At 41.3% G+C, this 24,435-nt stretch overlaps 1 protein-coding gene across 1 annotated transcript in view; it reads right to left on the reverse strand.

The window, feature by feature from the left end:
- Positions 1-24,435, reverse strand: part of DOCK1 (dedicator of cytokinesis 1) — a 311,442-nt gene that overhangs the window by 62,830 nt on the left and 224,177 nt on the right. The window contains exons 30-35 of the mRNA XM_026065688.1: positions 20,608-20,686; positions 19,951-20,051; positions 17,406-17,464; positions 11,411-11,559; positions 557-642; positions 213-369 (exon numbers count right to left, since the gene is read on the reverse strand). Coding sequence (XP_025921473.1) covers positions 213-369; positions 557-642; positions 11,411-11,559; positions 17,406-17,464; positions 19,951-20,051; positions 20,608-20,686 — 631 coding nt within the window. The remainder of the gene's footprint in view (positions 1-212; positions 370-556; positions 643-11,410; positions 11,560-17,405; positions 17,465-19,950; positions 20,052-20,607; positions 20,687-24,435) is intronic.

The following is a 24,435-nucleotide window of genomic DNA, read 5'->3' on the forward strand; positions in this document are numbered from 1 at the left end:
TGAAACTTTCCTTCCCAAACCCTTCCTTAAAATCAATTACATATTCACTAACCACTGTATTTATAGATTTATCTTCTCAAAAAAAGAAAAACATTGACATATTTTAAAACTGAATGCAAACTAACACGCAAACCGAGCCTCCTGTCAAAGGCGTTACGCGAAGCAYGTGGCAGGGGACCCCGCCGCGGGGCTGGTCCCCTCTGCTTGCTCACCAGCACGTTGACGGTGCAGCTCATGCGGTTCTCCTTGTTCTCGTCGTGCATTATGGTCCGGTAGTCCAACAGCCTCTCCATCAAGCGGACAACGAGCTTCACAAAAGTTTCTCCACTTTTAGCAAGGTATTTGTGCTTCCTGCAGTGCTCCAGGAGACTAGGAAACAATTACAGATGCCTTGTTAATCACACGCAGGAAAAAGAGCTTGACTCAGGTGCAATTTTAAATATTGTGCATCATTAACAGATTTTAGTTATTTCTGGGCTACAAAGTTCATTGTAGTCTAATTGCTCTCTCTCCTGACTTTATGGTGACATAAATCCCGCTGCTGATCAACACTTACATTTTGTCAAATAACACTTTGTACTGCTCGTCTCCTCTGCCTCCTTCCACTTCATGATCCAGTTTTGTGATGATCTCATTTTCAAACTATAATTAAACAAAGCAAGCGTAAATAATCAGATGGCAAATATGCCACATTATTACCGTAGCCTAAATGGTTCAGAGATTGGTTGGGTATCTCTGTGAGATGTTTTAAAGCTTGATTGCCTTTAAGAGTTTGCAGTCCCTGATATTAGACTTTTATCTGCTATGATCTACTGCCCTACAAGGATCTTTCATTGAAGAAATCATTGGTCACGTTGTTAAATGAAGCTGAAATATTTGCAATAGGAAAAACGAAACAGGGAGACAAATGACAAGAATGAGAGCAGCAAAAGACCAGACACAAGGCAGAGCACACAGCGTCCCCTGCAATAACGATAAGAGCAACAAAAGCAAAATAAATAAAAGCTCCGAAAGCTCTATTTCTGACGACATATAACACCTACGGCTGCTCAGCCAGTTGCATCATTCAGCTGGATGCACACCCTAGCACCGCTAACATTTCTCCTTAGCACAGAGACGTTGGCTCACCCTGTGGCACAACCCAGTAAACTGTTTATAAGTCATTGCAGAGGGGAAGGAAATTGTTTCAAACAGCTTAAGAGTAACAACATTTTTATTTAGGACATAATAAAAGAACGCAATCTGAAGTGGGCGTTGGAATGTATTTTAAATGCAAACTGGATATTTCATTGGACTTTTAACGAGTGCAGAGGGTTTTGCCTGTTGCTGCTACCTTGACTAGGGCCCACGATGCATCGATGAGGAAGGAATGGACGGTCTGTAGCCTGATGTACTGCCAGACTGAGGATGCGTTTCCTCAAACTCTGGCTTCAGCAGCAAAGCCCCTTCAAGAGGTCCCCGGCACCTGCTCCTGCACCTCCATCCTAGCTATGAGGTCTCCTTCCCAATGCTACGGCTCACCACCTCCAAGTTGCACCAGGAACGTAACGGCACTTCTTATTCTTTTTAAACTACTTCCTCATACCAAAGTATCCACTTGACGGCGACAACAGCATGAACTCCTACGTTAAAGCCACCTCGTGCTGCCCGAGCGGAACGAAGGGGCTTCCCGTAACCGGAGAAGTCGGGCTCCAGGCTTTTGCTGAGAGCCGGTAAGCAAAGCCAGACTTCCTTCACCAGGGACAACGGCAAGGAGGCAACGAGCATAGCTTCGAAGAGCTGCGCAGTGGAGGTCACGTGCTCGAGAGCCAGCTGCAGCCTAGGCCGTGCTCAAATTCTCCTCAAATTTCCACCTCGAAGACAAAAAGCAAAATGTCCGTGCCAGGAGGCAAAGTCCCCGCAGCCCGGCCGCAGACAGGACTGCAGCCTCCGTGCAAGGGCTGGTCACGGGCACCCGGGCAAAGGCACCGACCTCCCAAAACGGCCCGGAGACGGGCGCCGTGGAGGTCCGAGCTGGTGGCGGGCCGCAAACCGCTCGGCAAACGCGACCCAGCGCGGACAGGGAGTCATCTCCCGCAGGATCAGGCACATACGGGAGCAGGAGAAGACGAGCTGTTTCCTCTGGCTGGCAGCGCAGTTGAGATCGGTTTGGCTCTAAAGAGAAACTGCATTTTTCAGTCCACGCTATAAAGTTCTGCTGGCATATTTATGTCAGCGAGAGTGTGAGATCACATATCCCTTGCCAAGGTAGTGCCGTCATGATGAAACTCTGACGATAAGAGAGCGCGTTCCGGCACTGTAATTTATATCACTTTGAGGAGCCGTAGCCACGTCCACCACCAATCTCCTCCTGCCAGCGTACGCTGCGCTTCGCGCTCTGCCCACACAGTTCTCTCTCTGCCTACAGAGGGTATCACGGCATCTCAATCAAACAGCAAATAGACACGTCCTTACCTCTGCCATAACCACTTTGTCCTGAACCGACTGCCACGTGGACACGGCACGGTGAAATACGGGTGGATTCAAGAGAGCAAAGCCCGAAGCAGCACCGGTGAGGAGGTGAGAAGCTCCTCGTCCACCCCAAGCCTGGCTGCGCCCGCTCGCTTCCGGGAGCTTCTTGCCCAGCCGAAGCCCCTGGCCGGTCCGAACACTCACGCCCAGGCCACAGACTGTGGAGAAGTTCCTTCTTTGCTAAGAAAAATGCATTTAAGGCAGGAACCTACATTGCTATATAGGATTTCCTTGTGTTAACTACGACAAAGAACCCTGAAAAACTACTCTTTAATAGGACAACTCAATCTCTGAACCTCTTAACAGGCTAAACATCAGCAATGTCAAAATCCCCAGCCACATCCAGCACTGTTTCTGTCTCCCTTTCCACGTCTCCATGAGCTTTTCAGCATTCAATCACAGTAACAGCCACATCATTTCCTACCTTCATAGTGCACCCCAGCTTTTGTTTCCTCAGCATTTGTGTTGGGAAATTTATTTTTAYATACCACCTGCAACCAGCCAAAATCATCTTAACAACAGAGCAAAAATATTCCAAGCTCAATGACTACAAGCTATCTACCTACTGCTCAGTGCAAATTCAGGGTAAAGTTTTACAATACGCATAATTCAAGCCAGCCTCACTCCRCCTCCTTGGTGCCTCCTTGGTGCCATCTGGCCACCGCGCAACCCCAGCCTGAGCTTGGAAACTAAAAAGACCAACCAATTTCCGCTGGGCCAGTAAGCAGATTCGCAAGGCAACCAAAGCTCAGGTCTCAAACAACACCCCAAAATGTAATTTCAGAACCAACCAAATAGGTGAACAGACATCCAGTCTGCAAAATTGCCTAGTTTGGTAAAGTTTGGTAAAGTGGCATTACTGAAAACTGGAACTTACAGTGAAGAGAGCTAGGAAACCTTAACTACATCATACTGTGCACACAGTGATAAAATCGACTAAGTAACCAAACAACAGATATTGCATCTTAAAASAATTTTTATTGCTCTGCTTGGCCAGATTTTAMCCCCCCCCCCAAGTCAGATTAAAACATGAGTTCTAGAAATTTTGAAGGTCCTTTTCCATACCCCACAYGAACCACTGAATCATAGAAACACTGACTGGAAAAGACCTCAAAGATCATTTAGCCCAAACTCCCAGCTGAAGCAAGATTATTGCCACACTATATCAGGCCAACTGTGACTTTCTTTTAGCCAAGTGTCAAAAATCTCCATGGATGGATGATGACACAGCCTCTCCGGGCAACCTGTTCCAGCGCTGCAGTACTTTCTTTGGGAAGAAATGAATGAAAAGTGAAGTGAAATAAGATTCTTAATACAGTGAATTCATTATTCAAAAAATGACAGGAAAATGAGAAAAAGAAGAATAATGCAATCCACCCCCTCTACGAAGCAAACACAAGCTGAAATATGTTTCCCACAGTACAAGGACATGTCAAGTAAAACACTAAGGCAATACAATAATGAAACAAAGAAGTCACAAAATTCATGTTCTCTAATAAGACACAGAAAGAAATTGACTTTCTACACCAATGTGAAAAATGACACTTGCTGCCAGCATTAGCCCTTTGGGGGATGTGTTTTTTAGAAAGAGATTGCTCATATGAAGAACAGCAATTAAATTTGTCACACAGGATCTGGAGYATTTTCTTGGTATCAGTTTTACTTAGATTTCTATAGATGCTGGCTTTTTCAGTCTATCTCCCTAAATGCCCACTTGGGTTGAACAACGGGGTTGAAAAGAGCTAGAGTTGTGGCATTTCTGTGGTTTTAAGAGAAAGGACCTTTACCAGCGGCTTTGCTCTTTGATCACTCTTGATACTTACCAAGCAATTGATATGGTCTGGATCATACAAGTCGGATCACTAAACATTATTTAACATAGTTAAAATTTCTTCTGGGTCTCTCCAGAGAAGAAGGTAGCATCAGTGTAAGTTGTGGTCTATATAGCTATTGCCTTCCATGATTTGAGGAGGAATGGTGCCCACAAAAACCAGTGACTCCGAGACATTGCATCTGTTGACAAATTCTCTATGAAGATTTTTTTTCCTTTACTTTTTACAACAGATATAACAACACAACGTGCGCCTGCAATTATTGTAACGAAATTTATTCTTAAGCGAAGAACTGCCAAATTTTCAGTGCTTATGTTAGAGCCAGTGACCCTTGCTGAGGCTTTTTCTGGAGGCTTGGGGAATATCTGGCACAATCTACGAGTTTGATTCATATCTTTCTATTGACAGTGAAAGCCCGAGGGGTGATGTTAGGAAGATTATTGGAAATTACTAACAGCTCTTCCTTGCAGCTGACCAAGATCTCAGCTTCTCTTCAGGGTAAGTGTTTGAACTTTGGCAAAGACTATATCCATTACTTCATCTGTCTGCTACAATCTCCCAYTTGGAGAAAACAGTGGTTACAAATTGATGCAAGTTATCTAGCTGCTTCTAGCGTCAKCTCAACTAATCATTTTTGGTTTTAGGTTTACTCTAAAGTATGGTTAGGCTACATTTGTAGCACTGATGGACAATYTAATTCTACCTGTAGATGGCTTCCCATTTTCAACCCTCCAATGTRCTATAAATATGGTTAGATATGGGATAATACTGAATCTGCCATACAAAAGTGCCAGATAACAGCTCTAGAAGTTAGTTCCAATACAGAAATAGTACACAGTTACTGTAAAAATTTGTTCAAAGGTTGCTATGAAACTTGGTGATAATTCCCAACAGTTTCATCTGATCCTTTTACTATTTTTCCACAGCACTCTAGCTGGCAAATAGATCAAGCGGCCATTTAACATTAGATGACTTTGGAGGTCACTGGCCTTACTACACTATCTTTTTCGCTTGTGCTTCAGGTGGGCTGAGGGAGAGAGACCTGTATTCTCCAAAAGGCCAGAAAACAAGGAAAAACATTTACACTTCAACCTTAGATAACTAAAAAGGTTACTTATTGAAATTAATTTAATTTGCACATTCGGTGGGATTACAGAGAATATGCAGCATCACAAAGCCTTGGAGAAGTCATTAACTTCTGTTCTGTCTGCCAATCTATAACACGGGGATACGGATGCTAACACAAGGCTTAGAAGCGGTAAGAAGATTTAATAATGAATTATAGGTTGTAAAAGTTGAGAGATATTCAGATAAATTAGCTACTACTTGTTAAAGAGAATTATATTAATCTGAAACTCATTGATAACCAACAGGAAATGACACTGCAAATAAAAATGCTGGTATTACTGCCTCGATGACACCGGGATTTATTGTTATCTGTTAGAAATGAATTAAAAATGTCTCTCCTCATTTTTTCTCATCTTTACTCAATTATTTCTCTTCATAACAAAACACTAGCTAAGGTACTTTAGCTGTATCTGTAGTTTTATTTCTGTAATCATATGTATTATGCACTCATTTATTACGCATTCCTATATGATTTTTCTATCTTTTTGGCCATGGCTCTATTCTGCTAAATGTTATTCAAATTTCTTCTGCAAAATGGGACAGCTGTATTGCGGTGTTCTTAGGGCTCTTACTCAGGCTGCTCCTTTTACACCACTGAAGCTATCACCATCGGACACTGGGATGCTTCTCCTTAATAGTGCTGATCAGCCTTAAAGTTTGAGACACAGGACTCATAATTTCTTCATGCTCATTACTGCAGAGTGGAGGGGGGCCACATCTCTCAGATTTCATTTTTTTACAGATAAGGGTCCTCCCTTCCACATTATTCAACAAGAAATGTAATAACATTGTGGAAGAAGGGGAAGGAAACTGCTTCTGACTTAATTCTTTATCTTATTTTGTTAATAGATTTTGCCTCTTAAAATAAGCTAATTTTACTAATTACTAATTCTACTAATTACCAGAGCAATTAAAAGCAATCTTATGGTGCAATACCATGAGAAAGGGAGGACATGTCCAACATCTCACTCCTGCCAAAGACAGGTACCTCTCCTTTCCTCCTCCCTGCTTCCTCCACGGTTTATTCTGTACCAGTTCTGGCATTGACTGGATGTCTCTGTGAATGGGTTCAACTCAAAACACGCAGAAAATCCGATGAGCAATSAGACAGGTAGAGAAAAGAAAAGTTAAAGTTTTGGGTAGGCAAACAAACAAGAATATTCATAAGAAACAGACCTATAGGAAGCAACAGATGGACGGAAGAGGTAACAAAAGCAGGAGCTCTTGGCTGAATTCTACATTTTAGCTGAATGACTGTCTCATGATGAAGTTTCTCTCCTGCAGTCACCATGGGATCCATTGCCATCACCTGACCAGCCCTTGAACAATCAAACTAATTCTCTTTCATCACTTCTGTGGCTCTGACATATTCTCTTTGATCTAGAGGGTTTGCTAGTAAAACAGGCAAAGGAAAAAAGCAGAGCAGAGAAGGAGGCATTTTCTTCTATAGGGAAGCTTCAGTCCCACACAGACTTTAGCATCAGATCCATGCTTTGAGGTACAGGCTACTTTGAAGCCTATATAAGGCTTCAAAGCACCTCAAGAGGGAGAGGACAAAACTGGGCAACTCCAGCTTTTAATTCAGTGGGCCTTTAATTTAGTTCGGTAAAAAACAGAGGAAGTTATTCATCATCTTTTTTTTCCTTGGGGCTACATATATTGGAAAAACAGAAACGCCCATTCTGTCTCTTACTGGTTTTACCAGGCAAACCAATTCATACTGAAATTAGAACAGTGATGGGGAAAGCTGTCCATTTATAACACAAGCCATCACAGCATTAAAGTTCTGCAAAAAAATTTAAATTTAAATTCCTCCCCCACACATCATGAGGTTTACACATCTGCTGGGGAAGTGGAGCTGGTTTAAACCCTTGTTGATGTGACTAATAAGGTTAGATAATTGGATTTCTGGCAGATTAGTTTAACAGCAGCCAACCATTCAATTCTCAACTTCTCTTTGAAAGCAAAGCTGGAAAATCATAATTGGTGGTGGCATGTATATGATAAAATGCACTATATTACACAGACATGTTAAGTGTGAAAGCTTGCCTAGGTAGTGGTGATACTTAAACAAATCATTTTACACCTATTTCTGTTATTTAGAAGACAGCAAACACTACAATTAACAAACAAGTTAYGGTTTGCAAGACAGATGATGCAGTCAAAGTTTGCTCAACATAGGGAAGCACTTGGGACTTGGATTCAATTGTTTGGTTCTTAGGACCAGCTCTAACTCAACGTCAGTATGGCACCAGACAGCTTCAAGCRACACCAGTCTGCAATGCTTGTGGTACCCTACACCAGGACATAGCTCCTGCATGCCTCTGCTCTTCGGTACCACCAGAGAGTAGTAGGACAAAGGCACAAATGCGTTCTGGCTTCTGTGGCTCCATTATGCCATAGGGTTCTCCTGTCTTAAACAATTTTCTTCTGGGTAGTACAATATCAACTTTTAGCTTTCTTAGGACATAACCCATTACAGGATCTGTCCCATTCAATTGCACGCCGCAGGGAATCTTTTTGATGGGTAACCGATTCTCAATTATTGACACACAGATGTGTCATATACATCAGAGGATGTCGGTCTGCTGCTGAATGGGGCTGGCGAGTTAGTTACAAATGACACAGAAAGGACTGAGGCACTAAATGCCTTCTCCACCTCAGTCTTCACAGAGGAGGTCAGCCCCCAAGCCTTTAAGCCAAGAAGYACTGACAAAGCAAACGGCACACCACTGATAGCAGATGAGGGTTGAGGTCACGACCACCTACAGAAACTGGGTATATACAGGTTGTTAAGACCTGACAGGGTGCTAAGGACATTGCCTGACCTCATTACAGAGCCGCACTGTATCAATCTTTGTAAGACCATGGAGATCATGAAAAATCCCAGATGACCAGAGAAGGGCAAATATAAAACACAAAAAAGGCAAAAAAGATGAGCCAGGAAATTACAGTCCAGTCAGGCACACTTCAATTCCTGAGAAAACTATGAAAGAGTCCCCATGGAAGTTATGTCCAGGTACACAAAGGACAAGAAGGTCACTGGGAAAAGCCAACATGGATTTACCAAAGGTAATCACATTTAACCAACCTGACTGCCTTCTATGATGAAACAAATTGCTCAGTGGGTGAGGGAAGAGCTGTGGATTTTAGCAAGGTGTTTGAAACAGTCTCCCACAACATACTTGTTGACAAGCTGATAAGAAACAGAATGAGAAGATGGACTACAAAATGGATGGATAACGGCCTAGATTGCTGAAGGGCGGTGGTGGTTAATGCCTCGACGTCAAACAGGCAGCTGGTCRTGAGTGGAGTTCCTTGGGGTTGATTCTGGGTCCTACGTCCATTCAGCACTATTCTGTACTACCCAATATCATTAAAAGTGCTCTGCATGATAGGAATGAATGCACCCTCACCACGTTTGTAGATGATACCACACTGGGAAGAGAGTTAGATACACAAGAAGGAAGAGGCACCATACAGAGAGACCTTGACAGGCTGGGAGACTGGGCCAACAAGAGATTGCATAAGGTTTAACACAGAGAAACGTGAAGTCCTGAACCTGGGCTGGAATAGTTCCAAGCAGCAGTACAGGCTGGGGGACCGACCGGCTGGGGTGCAGCTCTGCTGGAAAGGACCTGGTGAACAGCAGGCTGAACACAAGTCAGCAGTACACCCTTGCAGCAAGGAAAGCAAACTGTGTCCTGGATTGCATCAGCAAGAGTACAGCCAGAAGACCAAGAGATGTGATTATTCCATATCTTAGGCCACACYTGGAATACTGTGTCCAGCTTCGGTCCCCCCAGTTCAAAAGAGATATTGAGAAATTGGAGAGGGCCCAAAGGAGGCCCACCAAGAGGATTAGAGGGCTGGAGAACTTGACACATGAAGAAAGGTTGAAGGAATTGGGTTTGTTCAGCCTAGAGAAGAGAGGGCTCAAGGGGGATCTATTCACAATCTTCCAATACATAAAACACAGTTTTAGAGAAGATGGAGGTACTCTCTTCACAAGAGTGCACAGTGAGGCAACACAAGAGGCAACAGGCACAAGTCGCTTCATGGGAAATTCCATCTAGATGTAAGGAAAAAATTCTTAAACATTGCAACAGGTTGCCCAGAGAAGGGGTGAAATTTCTCTCACTGGAAACATTCAAGACTCAGGTCAAATGGCACTGGATAACCCAGGGATTTCCAGAACTCCCATCCAACCTAGACTTTCTATCATTCTGTGATTCTCTGCTGTTTACAATCTATGATCCTCATCACTCAAAACACAGATTTAAAAATGTCAGCACGCTATATAACTACATTATCTGCAAAATTATAAATGGATAGATTATTTTCTGTTAGACATAACTATGCATCCCAAATATACTGGACGAAGGTTTACTACCTCTGTACCTGTCAATCAACATTGTGTCCATAAAGGAAGACGTTATAGTGACATAAGAAATGTATGTTGACTATCTACAATCCAAGACATCTCTGATTTAAGTAGAAGGCATTTTTCTTCTCAAAAGACAAAAAGAGCTTGTGTTAAAATATTTTAAGACATTCATTTATTAAAATCACCCAACTATTCCACACAAAGCTGGTTTTCTTCTGTCAAGAAAATATAGGGCCATAAATTTAGCTATAAAGTTACCCTGGGATTTTTCATGATCCATATAATTGTACAAATAAAAAATGACAAGTAACAAAAGAGAGTATCTGACAGGAAAACGTTTAAATGGCATCCCAGCGAGCATTTCAATCTCTTCAGTATCATCAGAGTCAAAYATAAGAAAGAATGATTAGGCAGTAATTGGATGGAACCAAAATACAGTTCACAACCTTTCTATACAGCATCCAGCACAAAACAAATCAAAGTAATAAAGCTGATGTCGCTTTACATGTTTAAGTCACTCCACACAGATATTCGTGTATTCTGGTCACAGATTTATTACGAGCTGGTTATGAAAAATAGTTCACAAAGAAGTATGGAAAAGGTTAAGATTTCTTGTACAAGAAGCAAAACTGCCGGTATAAATGAACAAAAGTAACGAACACACGTCAAACTTTATTGCAAAATTCGCAAGGTCATATCCTGAACTGACAGTAATTTTCATAGCGTAATGGAGCTACACTGATTTATACCATGAGACTACCTGGCTCACAGGATCCAAAGTTTGTGCAATCTATCTTCAAAGTACTGCTAATCCTTGTATTTTCTCAAATGAAAAAATTACTTTGATGTCAAAAAAAAATCATATAAGAACCTGGCGGTGAATGCGCGCTCCTTATGCTCAATCCATAAGGTAAAGTTTCAAGGGAAAGAAAGTAAAATGAACAATGTTAAGAAACTTTCTTTCACTACACTTGTCTGTCAAAAGTTGAAGCTCTTGGGATAAGATTGTGCGTGTTTATTCAAGGATTTCCTTCAGCTTTTTAAAATAAAATAGAATAAAAACGCTACATTAGTACTTAATATTTTAGAGTGCCTATATAGCATGAAGAAACACAGTCACTGGTTGGATAGCTTTTTTCCCCTCTTCAAAACCCATAAAATTGTAAAGAGTATCAAAACTATAAGATACTACAGATGATAAATTCTTACAGGTTATAGTTTCTTTTGCCACATTATCAGGATTCCTTTAAGTCTAATTTAACTGAGATGCAGACTCCTCTCCTGAGTCACAGTGAAAATTTAAGGTATCTGTCTTTGCTCTCCTTTTGTATCATAAAGAAAGATTTCATTTACTTCATGCAAAATTTTGCCTCAATAAGGATTTAAAACCCTCAGATGAAAATTCTATAGCTACTCAGACTTATAGAAAATAAACAAACCCACAATTGTATTACGCTTGAGCAAAACAAAAAATAACAAAAATTCTTACACGCCTGTCAAAGAACAGTTAATCTTTCTTACAAACTTCAGATATTTGTAGCTGCCTGCTTACCATCTGGAAGCTTCGAGTCGAATGAAATTCACACTGCATCATATCAAAGAATATTGGGATTGTAGCTTTCCGAAGCTCCGTTTCGGGGATAAGCGTCATTTCTAATATAGGTCCCACCATTTCTGGGATGAACTTGATTTTATGCTGACCTTTAAAAGGAAAAATGCATTTCAGAGTTAACGAACGGCCACTGACTTTGGTAGAAGATAATTGCTTTAAAAGCCATATCAATAAATCCTAATATAGCCCAAATATAACATAGTGCTTTTCAAGATTTGACGCTACTGAAATGCATAGTACGATTTATGACTCAAGAGGGGAACCAAAGGGTATGCATAAGCCCGAATTAATAAAGAGATGTTCAATCAAAAAAAATCAAACTAGAACTTTCTATATTTTCCCATAAACCAACCATATTTACACAGTTCTAAGGCCTTTTCTTTTAAATACATCTTCTGGAGAGGCGAGAAGGTGGCCAAAAGGCCCATTGGTTACATCAGCCGATTCGGACTTCCACCTCCTCCTCAGCRTACAAAATGCTCTCCGTGTCGGTCTATCAAAATGTCACACGAGTGCACGCTTACACCTCCTCGAGGCACGAAACCACATCTTCGCCAAGGCTACAGTAGGTCTTCTTTCCTCAACAGTTGATCTGAGTGGCAAACTGTGTTTCACATTTATTTTCCCAAGAAGAAACTRCACCCTGCCCAACTCTCCCCGCTATGCTCTTTCACGTGCAACAAAATTAAATCTTAATGGGAACATGAAACTTCACGTATATTTTAAAAGCACCTAGTTACTGCTCATATTGTTGGCTGGAAATGTAGAGAACACAAGTTACACATTCTGCAAGGTACCTATAAGGCTTATGAAATGTCACAAGATTCCCATATGGAAGATATTACAGAAGTCCAATGTATTACAGGATCATGTTAACTCTGCAACGCTATGGATGTCATTTGATTTTCACAATAAAAAACCCAGAACATAAATTTAAACAAATCTCTATATCTTACAATACATTTGAAGTTTAACACCCACAACTGGTGAAGCTTCTCACACACACAATTGCAAACGGATATTTTATAAGAAAGTGCACTGAGAGGTAAGTTAATGCTTCATTGCTGTGGTTCAGATCAGACTTCTCTAGAGTTGAGCTCATTTAAGAAGCCCTCAGCTTCCTCCATTGTAGGACTCTTGTTTCCCATTGCAGTTTACCAGTGGTAGACAGACAAACATATTTTAATTCATCTCTACTCCATGAGACTAGTAAGGCTACTAAGGTACAACTGTGGAAGTATTTAATTAGCAGTTTAATTTTTGACCAGAACTAACATACATCTAAACAAATGTAATCAAGAAGAAATCCTTTACAAACAGATTTTTTTTTTTTAGCAGATATAATTTAAGTTACTTGATTTGGCAGACTTCAGAATCCTACTAGCATGTTCTTAAGGCAAATTAATATTCAGCTAAAACTGCTTCTTCTTAAGGCCCTGCAATGCTGCTTGTTGTTGAGGAACATCAAGAGCGAGCAGTAAAGCTTTCTTTCCATCTTTCATTTAAGTATTATTACATTCGGCCTCTCAGGTGACAGTTTTCTTGTATTATGCCTGAAAAGTGTCAGASCCAATATTTCAGAAAACAAATGATAGTGACAAAAAGATATTCGTCAGGCACAAATTCAATGTCATAAAGTTCTCTGTGTGTCACAACGGGTTTTTCATTGCTTCTAGCACAGGGGTTCCCACAGAAAAGTAAATAATACYTTTTGAGGTTTAGACGTGAAAAGATAGTGAATTTAAACTTTTTAAATATTTGATCACTTTTCCATAGTGGAATATACAGTTCTCGCTCAAAAAGTAAACTACCGGACATCTCACGTAATGACGGAGTCACGCCTCGAAGGGAAAGCTCTAAGCGTGGCCCCATCAGGGGCCGAGCAAAGGCGTTGAGGGAGGCTAAAGGCACCCGCGGGGTTTGCTCCCCGCCGCGCAGGACCGGTCTGTAGGAGCCAGCAGCAGAACCCATTACAGTTGTACTGCACGCACTCAGTCTTTTCGTCATGCGAAGCCTGCCGGTATTTACAGCAGCGCTGTCTCACAGGTAATAATCAACAGAGTTTTTAAATCAATGAGGACAGAGCACTTTTCGGAATATGAAATTCAGGAGGAGGACTTGGGGGATAGGAGTGTGAGAGTTATTAGCAGAAAGTATTAAATTCACTTGCACATTGCACCGCGAAACATCCCCTGCCTGCCGTTTGAAACCCATTTAGCTCTTCACTTCATCTGGAGGGTACGTGGGTGGCTCCCACCAGAATTTACACAACCCCGGCGCACAGAAAAACAAGGGAAATAAGCTGTTTGCACGGCGCRGGCAGCAGCTCCCGGCTTCGGGGGCGAAGCATCGTGCCTCACAAAGCCGTTTTCCAGGGCAATTTCCRACGTAGGGAGTTTCTCGGGAACCTGAAGCGCCAGGGTCACGGCAGGAGGAGGCTGGCAATGACCTTGGGAAGCCAAAGCAGCACAAATTAAACTGTTAAGCCGTCTTGGCTGCTTTTCCTCATCCAGCATGCACAAGGGATGACGTGCAGAATGGGTTGTCTAATAATTGGGTGGAAAGAAGGTAGGTTTAAACCTCTGACTTCCGCATGACCCACATCAAGGATATAATGACACGCCCGCGTGTATTTGCCATGATGATGTGAGCCGCTGCAATGTCGTGCCACAAAATCCAGCACGAGAGCAAAACGCAAGAGGATGCGGCCCCGCTCCGGCCGGCAGCGGCATCCCTCCCGGCTGCCGGCGCGCGCTGCACACCCTGACAAACAAGCCAACAAGGAAAGCGCTCTTCTCTCTCTTTTTTCTTTTTTTTTTTTCCTCCAGTGTGGGACCTCCCACACATAGATTCAAAATGCGACAGTCTGGAAGAAAATTGAGGAGCCTCTTCTGAAAACTATAAGGTGCAGCTGCTTTAAGAGCTATATGCAAAACAGTATTTTTATGAATATGTAAAAGTTTCTCTTAATATTGGCTTCTGCCTGCCATGAGATGCACTGTTATAAAATGCTCGCAGAACAGTAGCAAATTCCATTAGCTGAACCAAAATCATGACATTTTATTTATTTAGTAGCATGCATGATTCTCCTTTTCACATTCCCCTTGTTTTAATTTGGGCCGTAAAAATCCACTGAATAATTTGCTAGCAACTTCACATCTCGCTCGGGTCAGCTCTAAGCATGCATGACTAATTCGGAGCATGTTATTTGCAATGATTTCTATTTATATTTTGTTCAAGGTTTAGGTCTATTTTAAATCCTGGTTTTCCCTCCAACAAGATTAACATCTCTGTCCAGACACCTTTTCTGACGTCAGGTGCTTGGAGYGAACTGCCGGGCCAGTGGCTAGGTCCCTGGATGACAGCAGCAGTGGCAGCAACAATTTTAATTGATCTCGAGGCATTTTACTTTCCAGCCTCCCTCTAGCTGGTTCAGATGTCAACAATAAAAGCACTATTTTTTTCTCTTTCTCTCCTCGATCAAGTGTATTATTTTTGATGTAATTACAATTTCTTCAACATTTAACTGTTCTAGCCATTGMAAACTGCTCTGCACGAACCAGGGCCAAGCTGTGTTTTGTATATGCATCATGCAGCACCTTCAAGTGTGCATCACTTGATTTCCAAGATTTTCAAGACAGAGGCCATGCCTTTCTTTACATTTGTATGAAGCTTACTGTCTCCCTCAGGTCAAAGGCTCTAACTGAATAGTGACTCAAAATCACATACTAAAGTTCAGGTTGTGATAMGGGAGGAAAAAAGCCAACAAAGACTAACATACATTGCTTTTGGTGCACCTTCTTTCAATGGTAATTGGCAGCACTGTCTTGTTCCAGACTGCAGAGTTTTAACTCAGCAAGTATTATATGTTAATCATGGTATTTGTGAGCAACAACTAATGAGATAAAATAATAATTTTTCAGGCTTACCCATACCCTTTAACACAYAAATCAAAAGTCAAAGTTAGTTGGCTTCATCATGTTTTGCGCACAATGACAGACAGTCATAAAAATTATATGCTCAAGCATATGCAAGAATTATAGCTTTTCACTTTTGATTTTGTTTCTGAACATATACATTAATAATTTGACTAATATAGTGAAACTCCTGAGATAAAAGGTGTCAAGCACAGCAGAATCAATGCCGCCGCGGTGGTAACTCGGGACTCTTTCTTAATTGATGCTGTGAAATACGTGAGATTGATGAAGAGCCAGAAGTAAAATATGACGAGCACTGACTGCTGGATTCCCAAGAAGGTGAGAAAAAGAAAGCTTTTCTTTACGAAAAGTAGAAAGGCCTTTTCAGATGGGGGTCCAGGCTCTTATTTACCTTTCCCTTCCACTTTTTGTTRGGAAGGGCAGCAATTTACTCACTCCCTCAACACGTGAAATTGCAGAACTAACAGTCCCTGTCAATTATAGAATCACGGGCATCAGAGCTAGAAGACGTCAAGAAGGCATCCACCTGGATGAACTTTGTTTGCAACGAACTTGGAATGAAGAATCTATCTGATCAACTCTATCAAATATAGAAGGCTTTCATGAAAGCACATAACCCCCCCTTACATGCCAATCAATTCAAACCCTCAGGAAACTCCAGCGAAAATGATTGTTATCTCCATGTAAAGCAATTAATTAAGTTGCCCAACAGCACCCGGTGACAGTAGCAACAATCAGGATGCACTCCACAGTCACCAGACTGAATAAAATAATCTCACGCAGAAACAGCTACATGCATGCCTACGTATACAAATAAACACTTCCAGTTTGGGTTCAGCAAATTCCTGGAAAAGCAGAAGAGACTTAAGTATCCAAAGTTGCCAGAGAAATTAGTAAAATGACACACAAGCAGATAACTGCAAGCCTAGAACAGGGAAAGAGTTAGCTAATAACTACCGAAGAGGATGCCAGGGTTCGGAGCCTGCTGACCCAACAGCAGGCATGATGCYGAATTTATTATCTGTCTGTCAAGTCATATATTACTGCGTACTGTGCTTTAATCTGTTCTCCAGACACTTACTCACCAAAGACACTTCTAATAAAAAGTGAATTCAGCTGCTCTCAGAAGGCTTTTTTCCTCATTACAGCAGAGTGGATGCAAACTCTGTGATATCAAATAAGTAAGGACCTTTGCATTCCCTTCTTCCCTATACGCTGATTTTTTATACGTTTCAGCAACAACAGTTCAGCTAGAGTTATAAATGAAGTTGGTAAAATGCATTTATTTCTGATAATTTAAGGAAATTTTGATAAAGCTCTGAACAGCTTAAGCCTCTCCAGCATCAAGCTCAGGAAAATGAAATCTGGCAGGTGAGTACATTCAGGTCACAGTAAAAATTCAGTTTTTTCTCACGAAATCCCATCCACGTACAGCTAAATTACACCCACAGCACATACGCCGAGTCGAGACTGTCAGATATGCCTAACTTATCTAGGAAGCTCAGGGATGTCCAAGTTTCCATTCGTTCCTGATCTTCCCGAGTCTTTCTGATGCAGCCAGACAAAACTGAAAAAATCAGACTTTAAACAGAGTTTAAAGAGCAGGCTAACTGCTTTATACCCCTTGGACCTATTCATTTTGCTACTGTCCCAGTGATTGCTTGCATGACTTGTGTGTGTGTGTGCATGTGCTTACGGAGAAACAGAGCAAAAACCAGTCAAGAGATACCACCATCGCCATCACCATCGCTTTTCATTTAGCATTAGGTAGAATACCATGAAGTAATGGAAGAAACGTAAGCCTTGACCACAGTACTGCATCTTCCCAGGCAGTGGAATAAGCTTGCACAGGAGGCGTTATTTCGTAAATCACCTGCATTTAAACGCCTTTTGGAACCTTGCCGTTATTTCAAGAGAAAAAAAGGTTCGTTTCGTCTATAACGTTGTTCACAGAAACACCGAGGTGACGTTAAGCCATGAGCGCTCAGGCTGCTTACCCAGATTGTACCACATGTCCCTGATCTCAAAGCCAATCTGCCTTCTCATATCGCCGTACCTTAAAAGAAAACAAAAACATGGAGTGCTTAGTCAAACACTAGCAAGCGAACCCCATTTCACTTCCAAATGTGATCAGCATTCAAAAATATCTGAAACTACCGAAGAAGGTCCCCAAATCCAGCTAACACTAACGCTTCGCACCAATAACACCGCGGGGCCTCGCTCGCCCAGGCCACTTATAATACTTATAGATACTTATAGACGTTAAACGCGGCAGAGGCCCCGTCGCAAAGGGACAGGGCAGAGGCCGGCTGACTCATTCCCGTGGGTGGTTACAGAGATTAATCGTGAGCATTTTCTGTTTTCCAAGCTGTGGTGGCTGGAGGAAGCGTAACAGAGCRCTTTATGGCCTAAGGCACATTTTATTTTTACATACGCTCTCAGCATAGCGTTGTCCCAGAAAACAGAAGGAGAAACACCTTGTGACATCTTGCACATTGATGTCACCAGCGCAAACGCCTAAAAGGCTTCTAAACCGCAGACCGGTGAGATTTTGTTTCCATGTCTGGATCAGGACCTTAATGAGCTCCAAGAATATATGCATGCTAGACAGAACAGTTATATTTTAAAATCTTTACTTCAAAGATAAAATTAGCAAAATGGTAATATCTGGCAACTTGGGGATTGTTGTGGGATAAAAGTGAGATCCCCTGACATTATTATGGATTAAATAAATTCTTCTGTATCATTAAGCATCTGCTATTATCTAACGCTTATATACAATGTTTAGTGAAAATTACAAATTACAATAATTACATTTTAAATTATTAAATGCTAGAAGTATTAATTGAAATATAACCTTAAAAAGGAGGGTGAGGGTGATATGGGACTAAGTGATTATTTACATCCCTTTGGCATAGAACTGACAGTGGTTTCACAAACCAATAAAAGTTAGTGCTCCGAGACCATATGTTTATTGCATTCTCTGCAATTTACTGTCTTAGATATTGCCCTCAAAACATGATTAAACTGAAATAACAATTTGTAAAATTATTATAACAGAGATTTACAATTCAGCAAACTTCATTAAGTACCATCTTCAAATGACTTGTTTACTTATATTATCAGTGAGAAATGTCTGTTGATTTCTTGCATTTCTTCAATAGTGAGATACACGGTGTAGTTTTATATAAAAAAAATCAGAATTTTTTTTCCATCTAAGGCTCTCATCCTCACGCAGAGGGTAATCAGTTCACGCAAATGTATTGCCAGGGACCTGCAACAGCCGGTTTCGATCCGTTTCTGCTCCAACTGATTGATTGGAGCTCTTTGACTTTTATACGCGTCCTCCCGACTCTTGACCACAAAAGAGGATTTGCGCCATCGATCCCATCTTGTGCAAAAACATTTCATTCTCTAAATTCTAAATCTAATGAAACAAAATTTACTTGGCTTTACAAAACCAGCTTGATTTCCTTTTGCAAATGTATAACTTTAATGTTATTTATGATTTTTACATCCCAAGTGCAGACGCCTGAGCTCCGCTTGACACCACCTTTCCACCGAACTTGTAAATATTCCTGTTTCATCAAGCAAGCCCCCAGAGCCGGGCGTACGTATACCAGAGCACGCAGCGATTAAAAATTCTGTTTGAACAGGCAGGTAAGGCAACGACTCCAAAGCAAGCGTGTCAAAACTCATGACGGCCTGAAAGGGTTTGAAGGGCAAAACTCTGCTGCCAAAAAAGGACCGACCTTTCTGCATCAGCTGTGGTAACCTGGCTGACCCGGCAAACAAACTGCTTTTGCACACACTCCTTATAACTATCAGGACACAGAAAGAGAATCCACCCAAACTGTCTGAAAACACGGAACCGATCTTCTTCAGTGTCCCTTGCTCAGTTATTCAATGACAGGGTCGGCTACGCTGCAACCCCAAGGACATGGAGCACAAACGCGTACTTGAAACAAAACGTTCCTGCTCCTAATTCTCTGCTGCCTTTTTTCTTTCGACAGGTTTGATTTGCTGGGGAATTTCGAGCAGAAATCAGCTAGTTGGAGCTGCCTGGGCAGAGGTGGGCAGTGCAATCCCTTTCAGCCCGGACACCGCACACRGCTGCAGCTGCACAAAACAATTCTGCAGGGATATCGCGGGGAAACCTACTGCAGCTACGAAAATCCAGTCTAAACGGCCTTGAGGGACTAAGCAATAAAGAGTGCACGTAGAATGAGATTAGAATAAGCACAAAGCTAAAGTGATCTTAAAAAAATCAGTTTTATACTGCGTTAATACTTCTGAAAAGTTTTGACTTTATGAGCATCCTGCAGTATAAAATACTACCTTCGTCGGTAATGAATTGTGCAATTTAGATCTTGATTCGAGGGTAGAAACACATGCAATACTTTATTCATGTTTTTAAAACCAACCTTTCATTATACCATGATTGCATCTCAATTTGAATGGATTTAACTAAGAAATTAGACTAAAATTATGTTAATAGACCTCAAGCTCTTGTCCATGATTTAGAAGACGAATAGGACTTACTTGTTAAGTATTTTTGCTCTTTTGGCACTTGAAAAATTCTCCAGTTGTAAAGACTCTTGTGTAAGAAAAGCAACAGCCAGGTGAAAGTAGTTGTTCCAAAGCTGAAAACCCCCAAAATGACAAGAGCAGATACCATTAATTCTCTGAAATGTTTTTCTGCACATCTACAAAACATCTTAGAATCATCTAAATTATGCACATAAATATTTAACGGAGAAACAACAGACACAACAGAAAAGTTGTTTCTTAACAAAATTCCGCATACATCTTCCCGTGAAACATTTCCCAGCTACAAAACGTAATTGCATTTTGATGATTCAAGTAAAATTAAATATCAACACAAGTTTTTTTTTTTTTTTAACTAAAAATCTATATTTTACATACACAATGTAATGTAATGTACATATTACTTAATTTTCATGAAGGGAACTGGTTTAAGCTCCAGAGGGGACAGCGTTCCTTTGCAGGATGAGACCCACGAGACCCAAGTGGGACATACGTGTGTGTTGAGCCTGAAACGACTTAGCACAGCGTTCACACACCGGGAAGAGGTGAATTCGTCTGACTTATACATATGACAAAATCATGGACCGGGGACAGAAACGTATGACAACATTAACATTAGTCCCCAAGATATTGTTTGGTATTTTTTCTTACCTGTAACTCAAAGTTGGCTTGATCAAGAAATTTTTTGTTTAGCATATCTGCATACTGATTAATTGCTCGCAGGAAGACTCTGAAAGATCAAGAGAAAATTACATAATTACACACTCTACTGTGGCACCTTCGTACATTTGGCATCCCAATTAGACAAAACCCCGAGTCTGTCTGGAAAGTGGAATTTGTAGCCGTTATTTGGAAAGCAGTGTGATCTCACCACTGTTAAGCATTCAGAATTATATGCAGATGTTCTCAAAATTAATCAAGTAAATTAGCATATGCAGAGTAAAAGAAGCGCAAGGAACGTTTTGGATAAAATCACTTCTCTTTAAAACACCTCAAGATAATCAAGAGATCATTAAAAATTCAGTTTATTAGCAAAAAGTGTGAATTATTTTTTTAAGTTACAGCATCTTAACGTTATATATAACACAGACTCTGAAACCGTTTGTAGTTTAACTTGCAGATCAAGCAAAATGCAATTTCAAGCACTTATGAGCCAGACACTATTTTACTTATGGCACAATGACATACAAAAATGCTGCCGATGAACAATGCTTTGAAGAAGCTCGTCCTATGCTCTACTTTTAAAATGTTAATTTAGTACCCAGTATAGTTTATTGCTTTTCTGAAAAGGACAACAGGAGTTGGCTTGACAAGCTTTAAAAATAAAACCAAATGGTATAGTACAAGTAGGTCACTACATATTCATGGTGCCGAAAAGTAAACATATTATTCTTTGGTATCCTAATCTCCATTTTCAAAATAAACATTAGCTTCCTCCTGGATAACTTCAAATTTATGCTCTGCAACCGGCAGCTCGCACGCAGGCAAAGGAGGGGGCCTCCTGCAGCCCGCCGGTGACACAGATTTACGTCTCCTGCCACCACGGGCAATCACAAGGACCACTCGCAGCAGACGCTTCGTTTTTGCCCAACAGCAATCTTCAGAAAGAGAGCTCACATTAGAATGCAAACAAATAAAGTTAGTCCTTCTACGGGCAGTTGCCAAGATCTTTTACTGAATTTAAGATACCTCCTGATCTCTCCTGAGAAAAACGAACGTTTAGCAAAATGTTCCCTAACCCAAGTGAAATAAAACCTCCAGATAACATGTGGACRTCAGGATGGCACACCAGGTTACGTACGCACACGAAGTCAAGCCAGTAAAAATGAGTAAGGCAAAGATTTTGATAGCACTGGGAAGGGTCTGTACCACAGCCTCCGTGGTTGTGTCGCTGGAAGGGAGGGAAAAGCATCCAAACATGAAAAGAGAAATCACAAATAGTATATGCCTTGCAACCGGACTTATTCTTCCATTGAATATTAAGTTGGAATTCTAGGATAAAGCTATAATGTTTTGATTGCTTTCTTCTCCAAAAATCCTTTTATTCCCTTATATACACACGTTTTATATATATACATACATACACAGACATATGTTCATATATACACACACTACACATATACACACACAAACTTTACAGTCTTGCTCATTATACCTAAAAATCTCATAGGTATCTATGCACTTGTATCCCACACACGCAGAGATGCATTTCGAGACCAGCGCTTCTGCGCATTATTCACCAGTATCTTTGCCAGTATATATATCTGGAAGCAATTTACAAATGAGATGAATTCAGCATAGACAATAATACACTGCAGACATCTGTATTTTAAATCTATGATTCAATTACGGAGCTGTAGCATATACTAAGATTGAAGCTAAAGTTATCCATGTAATCAGAATATCAACAACTTGATATTTAGACTTATATCCTGTTTTGTTTTGTGTTTGTAAAATCTGGTAATGCCATGAGATCCGTTAGTCTTCCCAGAAGAATTAGTAATTTAACATAGTAGGAAGGACTATCTAGTGTACCTTGCCTTATGAAGATAAAATCAGTTCTAACATGGGGTGGATTATGCCTACAATTTAATTATGTTGCCTCAAGATATCACTGTAATGCATTCAATCTGCTCCATCTAATTAAGCCTTGGAACAATCTCGTTACTTTATATAACATTATTTTCTTTAAATTGTAACTCTCATTTTTTCCCCTATATAAATTCTAGCGAATACAAATAAAGAGCAAATAATGGGGAATCTACCGTACGCYGCAGCTGCAAAAACACCTAGCCACAAAATATCCATGAAAGCGTAGCTGTAAATAAGCAGCACTGGCYGTTCGTAGCCCAATTTCGGCCGGCTTTCGGGAGACAGGTGTTGCTCCCAACTCGCTGCAGAAGAATATCCCCAAAAAGGAGACTTAAATGTTAATTAATAGCGCGGTAAAACGTTAATTTAAGAGCAAARCAAACTTAAAGCGGGGTTGGAACGGCTGAACGCGGGTGGGCGGGCGGAGGAGCAGCCCGTCGCTCCTGAGAGCCCAACGTGAGGAAGCCGGAGCCGAGCGGAGCGCGAGGCGCCGCGGCGGGCGCACGCCRGTGGCCCCCGCGCCGCCAGCAGATCGCCGAGGGCCAGGCGAGGACGGACGAGGTGCACCAGGACCGCCGGAACCGCTGCAACCTCCTGGTGCTCTTAACGGCACTAAAAGCACTCTGGTTACAGCCAAGCTCACCGTGCTTTCTCGTAGCTCCGTTTCAGCGTACCTGATGCCAGCAGAAAACAAGGAAATTCTGACCATTTTATCTGGTGAAGGGGGTGATACTTGACCAAAYAGAAGTACTTATATAATATCGATTTAAATTTTATTTTTAAACCTTGGTTTAGGATAAAGCGAACTGGATTGCACTGAAAAAAAAATCAAGGTCCTTTTGTTTGAACACAAAATGAGCTTATTTCAATCACATCTGCTATGGTGATATAYGAACATCAATATTTACTCATTGATTTTTTTATTAGAACAAATACTCCTTGGAAGTTAATATTAAGAATATACATCAGGCCTTTAACATGGAGAAGCAGCAAGGGGGACAGCACACCTGGTACAAGAGCAGAGAGGTTTCCTCACAGTAATACTCCTCCTCTACCTCGCTGTAAAATTTGTGTCATTTTATGGCCTGACAAACAAAAGCCATAGGCTGGATTTGGATAAATGTCGTTTTCTGTTATGCTGAGAGCACCGACTATCACACTTGAGCTCCTTGTATTCCCCTATACACCCACGAGAGGTGGGTATATATAGTGCCTGGTGGCACACCAGACAGTCCTGCRTAGACAGGATCCCAAAGAATACGTCAATATTCTGCAAATAACCTGGAAGAAAACGCTCACTCGCTCCTAGGAGGAAACCTCTGGTTTTAAACTGGGATAGAAGCAGCTTGGGCAGCCTCTGCAAGCAAGTGCACCTAGGAGAAATCAAACTACAACACCAAACTGGAGCAGACAGTATTTGTTCCAAAAACTTTCACAGAGGTTGATCCCCAAGCTTAAACCGAGAGAGACAGCTATTAGTCACCCGCTCTCTGCTATTTCTCTTGTGATACCACAGGGAGAAGGAGTAATAAAAACGACAAAACAAGAAGATAACCCACTTTTTAGCTGCTAAGACCTCTAGTCCTTGGCTGGCCACCTAAGATGGCAGAGAAATAATCAGACTTCTGGAAAGCATTTTTAGGATGCAAATAAGGCAAACCCAGTGTTGGATGGAAATGCTGCTACAGATGTTGCACTCAGCTATTGAAATCAACTGAAAGCGAGAAAAAAAAGGTGAGTATTGCTACCAGGAGTGGTCAGACGCTGCGTCCAGCGAGCAAGCTGCAATTAAGTGAACAAGAACCAGCRCAAGTAGCAACGGACACAGGGGTACAAGATGAAAGCAAGGTGCTTCGGTTGGCATTATTTCACCTCTTTGGTGCGACA

Source organism: Apteryx rowi, unplaced genomic scaffold (assembly GCF_003343035.1).
Source record: "Apteryx rowi isolate R43461 unplaced genomic scaffold, aptRow1 scaffold_23, whole genome shotgun sequence".
In the NCBI taxonomy this organism is placed as follows: domain Eukaryota; kingdom Metazoa; phylum Chordata; class Aves; order Apterygiformes; family Apterygidae; genus Apteryx; species Apteryx rowi.